The sequence below is a fragment of the Bos taurus genome, chromosome 3 (genome assembly GCF_002263795.3).
Source record: "Bos taurus isolate L1 Dominette 01449 registration number 42190680 breed Hereford chromosome 3, ARS-UCD2.0, whole genome shotgun sequence".
NCBI lineage: Eukaryota > Metazoa > Chordata > Mammalia > Artiodactyla > Bovidae > Bos > Bos taurus.
Genome location: NC_037330.1, coordinates 14,687,739 through 14,696,755, shown reverse-complemented (window position 1 = coordinate 14,696,755; position 9,017 = coordinate 14,687,739). Strand labels below are relative to the sequence as shown.

The 9,017-nt window shown below is 57.2% G+C and overlaps 1 protein-coding gene across 1 annotated transcript; it reads right to left on the bottom strand.

Annotated features, from left to right (window-relative positions):
• Positions 1-891: 891 nt before the first annotated feature.
• MEX3A (mex-3 RNA binding family member A) lies at positions 892-6,203 on the bottom strand. Its single transcript, NM_001206290.2, has 2 exons — positions 5,750-6,203; positions 892-2,162 (listed from the first exon to the last, which is right to left on the bottom strand). The coding sequence occupies exons 1-2, from the start codon at positions 6,201-6,203 to the stop codon at positions 1,054-1,056; spliced, it is 1,563 nt and encodes a 520-aa protein (NP_001193219.2). The 3' UTR covers positions 892-1,053.
• Positions 6,204-9,017: the final 2,814 nt, after the last annotated feature.

Here is a 9,017-nt window from a genome sequence, read left to right as displayed (position 1 = left end):
CCAAAGATGATAAGGGTGGAGGTTTGACCCTTTATGTACCCCAGTATTAGTCCTCTCTTCAAATATTCACTGAGAACAGGAATACATTCTATCAAGAATTTGAGGTGTTTCTTTGGAGGAGGAGAAAAGTGGGCCTCCGAATGACAAAGAGGAATTGAGGGGACCATCAAAATGTTTTTTCCCTCTGCCTCTCCCCAGGGGATAGTGTCCCCCAAAGCTGAGCTGGATGGAGCAGAAGGAGAGGCGAGAAGGAAAGAAAAAAAAGACAGGCAGGGCTGGTTGTGACAGCCGGCAAGGGGAAGCAGAGAGAAGAGCTGGAGGACAGAGCTAAGGAGAGAGGAAAACCCAAAGGGAAGGATGACGGGGAGGAGAGTGTGTAGGGAAAGCAGAGGAGCACCCCTCTCCAGATTCCTCTAGCCCAGCTTTGTGGGGAGGGACGAGTTCTGAGCCCTTTTATTGATTGACATACTTCCTCCCCTTCCCCCTCAGAAAATCCATTCAGACTTCTGAAAGGGCCCCAACCCCCTCATACTGCTGGAAGCCCAGAACAAATCCTCAAACAGAATACAAGGTGGTGGAGGGTCTAAAGGGTCGTGGTTGGAGGTCAGAGGTCAGGACCAGAGGCTTGGGGATTGTTGGAGCACCTCTAGATACAGATGGTAACTCTCCCTCTCCCGTTCCCCATCCCCTCCCTAGAGGAAGGGGTAGTGTGAGTTGGGCGGGCAGGGAGTCAGGATGCCTTAGCGGCCACCTCTGGCAAAACAAAAGTTTTTTAGCTGCTTCCGGATTGAAGGGTGTGTTGAGGTATCAGAGTTGTAACTCTAGTAAAATTTCCGGCCTGGCCCCCCTCCCAACCTTTCCAGGATAGGGGGACCAGAGGCTCTGAAAGTGGCCCCGCCCTCCAGCCACCATCGCCTCCCCTCCCCGCCCCCCCAGCAAGCGAGTATCTAAGCACCTTGCCCCTCAAACCACTGATTTGCAAAAGGCCCCAGTGGAAAACAGCTCCAGGAAGGGCCCCTGGGGAGCGGCCCCAGGAGGCCAGGGGCCAGGAGCTTAGGAAAATATTCGGATGGCTTGCGTGGCTGTGATGTGGCAGACGGGACACTCCGGATCCGTCCTCTCACAGATGCGTACTGCACACTCCATGCAGAACAGGTTGTGTCCGCAGGGCACCAGTGCGGCAGTCACCTCACTCTCGAAGCACACCATGCAATCCCGCCCGCCGCCGGGGCTCCGCAGGCCGCCCCCCCCAAGTTTAGAGAAGCCCTGAAGCGGCTCTCCCGGCGGGCGTCTCGGGAGTCCAGCCAGCTCGGGACCCGCGGAGGCAGCAGGAGAGCGATGCGCTCCCGGGGGCCCAGCGCGGGCCTTGGCGGAAGAGGAGGAGGAGGAAGAGGCGGAAGAGAAGAGCACAGAGGTGGGCGTGGCGTTCTCCTGGCCCGCCCAGAGCGGGGGGCTAGTCTCCGCCACTCCGTAGTACACGTCCTGCTTGCCCACGCCATAGCCAGGAAACAGGTACCCGCCATAGCCAAAGTCCCCTCCCTGCTCGCCGAGGCGCGGGGCCTCAAAGCCAGAGTCCACTCCGCACTCGCCGATGCAGCCCAGGCTGTTCTGCCGGAAGGTGGAGAGGGGCTTGCAGCCGGAAGGGTGCACCCGCCAGGCCTCCGAGTAGCGGCTATCCAGCGCGGCGTCGGGGCTCCCCGCCAGGAAGTCGTTTTCATTGTTGTACTCGAGGATCTTGCCTGTGCGGACCGCGATGTGCGTTTCGATCTCCTCGCGCGCACGCTCCACGTTCCCCGGGGCACCGGTGATCTCGAACACCGGGTCGCGGTCCCGGCTTGGCGTGATAATGTACGTGTTGGTCTGCTGCTGGATGCGTTTGATGGTTGCCCCCTTGGGGCCCACCACCAGTCCCACCACGCGATAGGGCACCCGCACACGAATGGTCACTTGGCCGGGCAGAGCAGGCGCCACTCCAAAGGCGGCGCCCGACTTGTTGCGCGAGGCGCGGATCATGGAGAAGTGCTCGGCCGCTGAGATGATTTCCCGGCGGGCTGTGGCCACGTCCTCCCGCCGCCCAGTCACCATGAACACTGGCTCCTCGCCTCGCACGGGCGTCTTGATGTAGGTGTTGGTCTTGGCCCTCAGAGCCTTAATCTTGCAGCCTGGGATAGGGAAGGGAAGAGAGAAATAAACTCACAAGGCAAGAAGGTTTGTGCTGGAACCAACAAGCTCCTGCTCCTACTCCGATACCCAGCCCACCAGGAACCTCTATCTACCCTTAGGAAACCCTCCCCCCTACTCTAACCAGAACAATTCACTTACTGTATCTTAAATCTATCCAGTGTATCTATCAGCCACAGATTGCAAAATGTTGCAACTTTCCCTTGAATTCCATGTAGGACCTCCAAATTTATGCACCCTTTGAAATCCTGAAATAATCACTGACCTTCCCAGACAAGCTGCTAATCTACTCACTAACTCCTCGACAACCATTAGCTGTTTTCCCCAATTTCTCTACTGATTTCTGGCTACTCACAAACTTCCAAATCACTCAATCACCCACCCTGCCCTGCAACTGAGATCTCCAGTCTGTCACTGACCCTGATCTTGCCTCAGAAGCCTACAGTCTACTCCTCACTTGATCTCCATGCATTAAAAGTGTCTTCCAGTCTACACTGGGACGACTGACCCGCATCTGCTCCCATGCCTTCCACCCATTAGTGTCTCTCAGCCGGTCCCAAATTCACAGCAAGTTTTCAGCAACTCATGGAGTGTGGGAGGTCGGGAAGGGTCTGAGAATCAGTTTTAGGAAGGAAAGGAGGATAATGACGTGTGAGGGACGCAGTGCCTGACCTCATGGACACTCCTGCCACCCTGTCCCCTGGGGCAGGAGAGCCAAGATGGGCTGCGGGCTGAGTAGGGTGGGGGGAGAAGGTGTTCTCGACCCATACTCCTGCTTTGAAGAAGGAGTGGGTAAAAGCTGAGAGGCTGGGGAGAGAGGCAGGAAGAGAAAGGAGAATGGCCCAGACAAAGAGAGACAAAGAGGGAGAAGGGGAAAGAGAAAAGTGAGGGAAGCTGGGATGGCCAGACTGCAGTCTAAAGGTGGCAGACCTTGACGGCTGACTGGACAAACCTCTCTCCTCCTTTTCCAATTCCCTATCCCTGCCCCTGTCTTCACACAGAACCTCTGAGACTCACATGTTTTCTCAAAGCACACATGCTACATGTGTGTGTGTACATGCATAGACACAGACATGGACCTAGAAGCCGCTATGCAGCTTGCCTTTATCTAAATGTTATTTCTGGTGCAAGTCTAAAGCACACTTTCACATACCCCTCTCCCCCATACACATGGATTCCCAGTGTTTCATCCTTTCATCCAGCCCACTCTTCTATCCCCATCATTCCCAGGACACATGCAGCACATTCCTATACACCCCTGCCCACAACTTTTGCCCCCATTCACATGTAAACATTCATACCCATCTCCATATACACACTTACAGTTCCCTTTCTCACTCCCCAACCAATGTCAGTGGTCCTAGTTTTCTGACTCTGCCTAACCCTCCAACCATAGGCCTGAGGTGAGCTCATCTTTTTTTCCCTCTCCTTCCTCCACTCCAGATGGCTTCTTCTCCAAACCTACCAGATTGGCATGTGGGAGGAGAGAGTGGGTTGGGGGCAGCTCTCCTCACCTTCAAGAGACCTTAGGAAGGAGAATTTGCTCCTCCCTTTTTGTCTTCAGACCTCTTGGCAGTTGAGAAGTCCTACCTGTTGTCAAGCCCACATCTTTGCTGCTTTAATGTCAGTAAATGATTGTTCTGTTTGGGAGGCATGGGGGGCGGGGGAAGGAACAGTGAAGAGCCTTCTACAACTTCTAAATGTATGGCATCTGATAGGCACCTGGGTTCTGGCTCTAAGTTTTGGGCCCCTAAACTTACATGAGAGCTGTTATAGGTGTCTTTGGGGGCTGGAATTGGGGTGAGGAGAACAGGCCAGGTATAAAAGTAAGGAGAAAAGCTAGAGGCCTATAGATGCAGAACTGGTAGCGGATCTCGTCCTGCGTTTCCCAACCCCGAAGAAACATCTCTTGAAGGGAAGACCCACTTGGCTTCACCTTCCTAGAGGTCAAATAGAGCACCACTGACGCCACAGCAGGAGAAGGGAGGTTAGACAAGAGAAAGGACTTCCATTCCCTTAAGGAGTGAGGGGGAGGCTTGTCTTCTCTGAATAGGAGAAATCCCCCTACTTTTATGAGAGACAGGCCCATCTGATGCGGAGGCAGAAGAGGAAAGAATGACTCCATGAAATTCCGGGGCCTCCCAAGACCACCCCCGCACCCAAGAAAAGATAACAGTGTCCCCACCCAATTCCAGGGCTCTGGGTCCTTAGTTTCTGACAACAAGAGGAAATCCAACTTTTAAAACCAGAAATCTCAAGAGATGGGGTGCCCCAGGGGGATGAGGGCTACGCCGGGGAGTGGCATCTTTCCCTCCTCCATTCTGGATCTCCCAGCAAAATCCCCCCAACCCCCCACACTTCGGGTAGACGAGGTGTGATGTGGAGTAGGGGCTCCCCGACTTGCCTCCCCTCTTCCCCAGCCAGCAGCCGGCCTCCTCCTTCACTCCCAGCCGGAATGCAGCTCCTCTATTGTTCCCCACTGTGGGACAGCTCCTCCCCTGCTCCTCCCCCACCCCACACCTCCCCAGTCCAGCCCCCTTGCAATTTCCAAATCCCGCCCCCCCCACTCCCCTTTGGGAAACTGGGAGAGGGAAGGGTCCCCAGGATCCCGTCTGCTCAATCTGGACCCTTACCAACATTCCCACCCCCACCCGCCCAGGGATGCTGGAGCAGAGGAGGGTGTGGTATCAGACACTCTACATTGGATTAATTCTGTACCCACCCCCCACCCCAACAACACACCCAGACCCATGCCCTCCAGCAAATCTCCAGGTGATGGTTCCTCACCCCTCAGCACGCCCCTTCCCACCCTGTCCTACTCTCTCACTACCAGAGACCCTTCTGCAGGCCTCTGGCCCCTTGCCGTGGCCAGCCCAGAACAAAAGCCTGAGAGGGAGGAGAAGAGGTCCACACCGGGACGTGGCACTTCGTTGGAGGCACCCCTTCCAAAATCCCATAGACCATCCAACTTTAGTGTGCGGGTGACCACAGGACTCCCTCCTCCCAGCAGCCCCCCTTTCCCACCTCACCCCCAGGCTGGGACCCTCCCATGAGCCACACCCCCTTCCATTCCTACACTCAGCCCAACAAAGAGACAGATACTCAGTCTGCCTTCCTGGGCCAGGTCTCCCCCAAAGTCTGTAACTCCAGGTGGCTGGGGGTCCCAGGGGTGCCCCCTCCCCAAACCACTAGTAGATGCCGTAGTTGAGGCTCCTGAGTAACTCTTTTGCACATTCGGCCAGTTTTTCTGGCTACGAGTGGACACCCCCTCCGGACAGCCTCCCCGGATTGGAAAACCGATCCCCCTCCCTTTTCCCTCTCTCCGAGAGAGGATATTTCTTTGTCTAAGGGCAGAGCCCTAGGGAAGGAAGGATCTGGAGGACAGTTCCAACTAGGGGGGTAGCAGGGAACTTTGAGGCACTTCGAAATCAGGGTAGGGGGCGGGTCCCCCTTTGTGGGGAAGGGACTGAGCCAGAGGCGGGCAAGGAGGGAGGAAGTGAACTTTCCGTGCTAGGGATGGGGTGCCCCCCAACTCCAGTCCCTCTCCGCGGTCCCGGCGCCCGCTTACCTTGCCTGCCCACGATCTCTGCCACGTGCTCGGAGGTGGGCACTGGTACACACTCGGTGGTGTTGCTGCTGCCCTTCAGGCGCAGCTCGGCCTCTTTGTAGAGAGCGCAGAGCTTGGCGTCGCTGGCCCCTTTGGGGGCGGTGGGGGGCTGGGGCGTCTGCGCCGCGGGGGCCGCCGTCGGGGCGGCCGGGGGCGCCGCGGGCGGCGGCGGCGGGGCCGGCTGCGGGGGGGCGGCCGGCTGCGCGGGGGCGCCGCCCCCCCCACCTCCCCCGTCCTCGCCCGCCGTGGGGGCGGGGGGCTCCCCCAAACCCAGGAGGCAGAGTTGATCGAGAGCCAGCTGAAGGGCGCGCTCGTCTTCCAGCAGCCCTCGGTCCTTAGCGCTTCCCCCGAAACATCCTAGTTCTCCAAAGCCCCCATTTCTTTCCATTATTCCAGATACCACTAGACTAGGCATGGCGAAACAAAAGCTGGGGGAGAGAGAGAGAGGGAGAGAGAGAGGTGGTGGAAGGGAAAAGGGGAGAGAGGAGGGGAGGGGAGAGGAGAGGAGGGGGGTGTGTGGGGAGGGGGGAACAAAGAACTGGGGAGGGGGGAAGAAAGCGAGATAGAAAGATAGACCCTCCCTCTAAGCCCCCCTCCCCAAACACCCTGTAACCCGACTCCCCTCGCCCCAGCCCCCGGGGTGGGGGTGGGGGGATAGAGAAGCAAAACCGAGAAAGCAGATCTCCTCTCCTCTCCGGGGGTGACGGGGGGGCGGGGGGCTGCGGGATCTCTGCCCCCACCCCTCCCGCCTCGGTCCCGGGAGTCTCTAGACCCCACCGTCCAGACGCCCCCCTTAGGCTCCCGCACCGAGCCCCAGTCCAGGAGCGGCGCTCAGTGGCCCCCAATAGAGCCCAGCCCCTTCCAGCGCTCAAACTCTTTTGTTTTAAATGAACTGGATGGAGCAGCATGGAACTGACGGGAGGGGGGCGCGCCGGGGGCGCCCGGGGCATGCCGGGAGTTGTAGTTTCCCGCCCTCGGGGGCGCGGGGACGAATTCCTTGACCCGAGGAAGATAGGGATGCGCCTTCGGTCTTTACCCGCTGCGGGGAGGCGAAGCTGGGGGTGGGAAGGCAGTCGAGGTCCCTCATTTTTAAAGAGGAAAGGAGTCAGTGTACAGAAACGGAACGGGTTGAAAACAGGCTAATGGAGTGTGCCCCCCTCCCAAAACGGGCTCCTTCGCGATCCCGGCCAGTCTTAGGTCCCTCTTTCTTATGGTAATGAGGCGGGGGGAAGAGGGCGGGGAGCTGTCCCGGCTGGGTCACTGCGGCTTTCTCTCGCTTTCTCTCCCCTCTTCCCCCTCCCTGCCGCGCTCCCTCTCCGCTCTCCGCTCCCCCCTCCCGTTCTCCCAGAGTCGATCCCGGCTCCGGGCGGCGGGCAGAGGTTCTCCGCAGAGCAGACAAAGCCCGCAGAGGCGATGCGTGGAGAACACGGCTCTGCGCGCTGGGGGGTGGGGGTGGGGGGCCGGGATGGGGTGCCGGGTTGGAGGGTGGGACCCCCTGGCAAAAGACGGGGTCCCCTCTTCCCCAAGCGGCAAGCCATCCCCCTTCCTCCCTTCCCTCCCCCCAGTCTCGGAGATCAGAGAAGCACCGACTGGGAGGTGAGTTAGTTAACATCCTTCTGATCAGTGGAGGGGAGCTGGGAGGGCTGTGGAGAAATGAGGTGAGGAGGATGAAGGGGTGGAGAGAAGTAGGGGACCGAGAGCGGAGAGGCAAGGCAAGTCTTAAAGGCATGATAGGAGTTAACAGTTTCGGGTGAGAGCCACACGAGCTTTGGGTGCGACGGAAGGAGGAAAGAAGGCACCGGGTGGAATGGAGACCCAGACTTCCTCCGCCCGGGCCATCCGTTTAGCTCGGGGGTGTACTGTTCTTTAGCCGTCACCATCATTCCACTTTGCCTCACCCACCTCTCCCCCGTTGAAAACCCACTAATTCAGCTCCTTTGACTCTGGAAATTTGGTGAAAGTGAAAAATCAGTTTTTAAGCCATGAATTGGAGAGCTGAGTATTTTTAGGGGAGTTTGTGGAAGTTGGAGTGTAATGCAATCTTTTCTTCTCCCCTTATCCCAGAGCTTCGGCATTTTTGTCATCCTTTTTATGCCTGGGTCTTTCCCAGTAGGAGAAAGGATGGCACCGCAACCTGAGGGCTTGAGGACGGACTTTTAAGAACTTCCCAAAAGAGTTTGATAAGAATGGGTGGGTGTTCTTTTTTGGAGTGCCTTGGAAACCAAAAATCTGAGCTAGTTTGTGAGGTAACGTCCTGCTTGGAGGCAGGGGGATGGGGGAACGAAGGAGATGACCTCATAGACCAGGCACTGTGAGGCTGTGAGGGCTGAGCTGCGAAGCCCAGTTCCCTAAATTGATTCTTGGAGAGAGTAAATTTGCACACCAAGGGGAGGGTGGGAGACAAGGTGGAGGATCTCAGGAGGGCGTGGGAGTTGGCTTATTGTAGGTCTCTTGCTTTGCCCAGCGGAAGATCCAGGGAAGGGAAGCCATGACAGAGAGAGACCCTGGAAGGCCCCAGAATTGGGAATGAGATGCCCTCTGGATCAAGGAGTTAACAAAGTTAGCAACAAACCTTTTTGTGGGATTGAGTCCTCCCACCTCTAAGCAAGAGTGAGAGAGGAAGAATTGGAGAGATGAGACCTTTTGAGAGTGGCTGTTCCCTGCTCTTGTCTTCTCTCCTACCCCAGGAACCCAGGTTGGGGGACCTGGGAGCCATGGGGGAAGCCTCCTGCTCTGTGGACCAGGCGACTGTTTTTCACATTATCAGAAATCGCAGACAGTTTTGTAGGTCTGACCGTGTGCCAGGCATTTTTGTCACCAGCTGGTCCAAGCCTTCCTGTCCCCACCAAAATGAGATTCCCCCTAGACACCCACTCCTGAATTTTCCCTGCTTCCACTTTCCTCCCCACTAAGCTAATTAAAGCAGGAGGTTAATGACCAAAGAAGCCTTGGGGATTTGGCCAGGGAGGAAAACAAAGAACAGAAACAAGTGTAAGTGAGTGGGGAGGGGACAGCTGCTGAATGCAAAGAGGTAGACTAAAGAGGGGGGTAGAGGAAGGGGCAGTCCCTGCTGGACCCCCCTCACTGATCCGGCAAGGACTAATCAGCCCCCCGGGGTGTATTCATGTGCCATGGGTCCATCCTCAGGGTCCCGTTGACTCCAAATATCCAAAGCAAGAGAGGCATTTGGCACCTGGAGGGCAGGCTGTGTGTGAACACACTTAGGTCT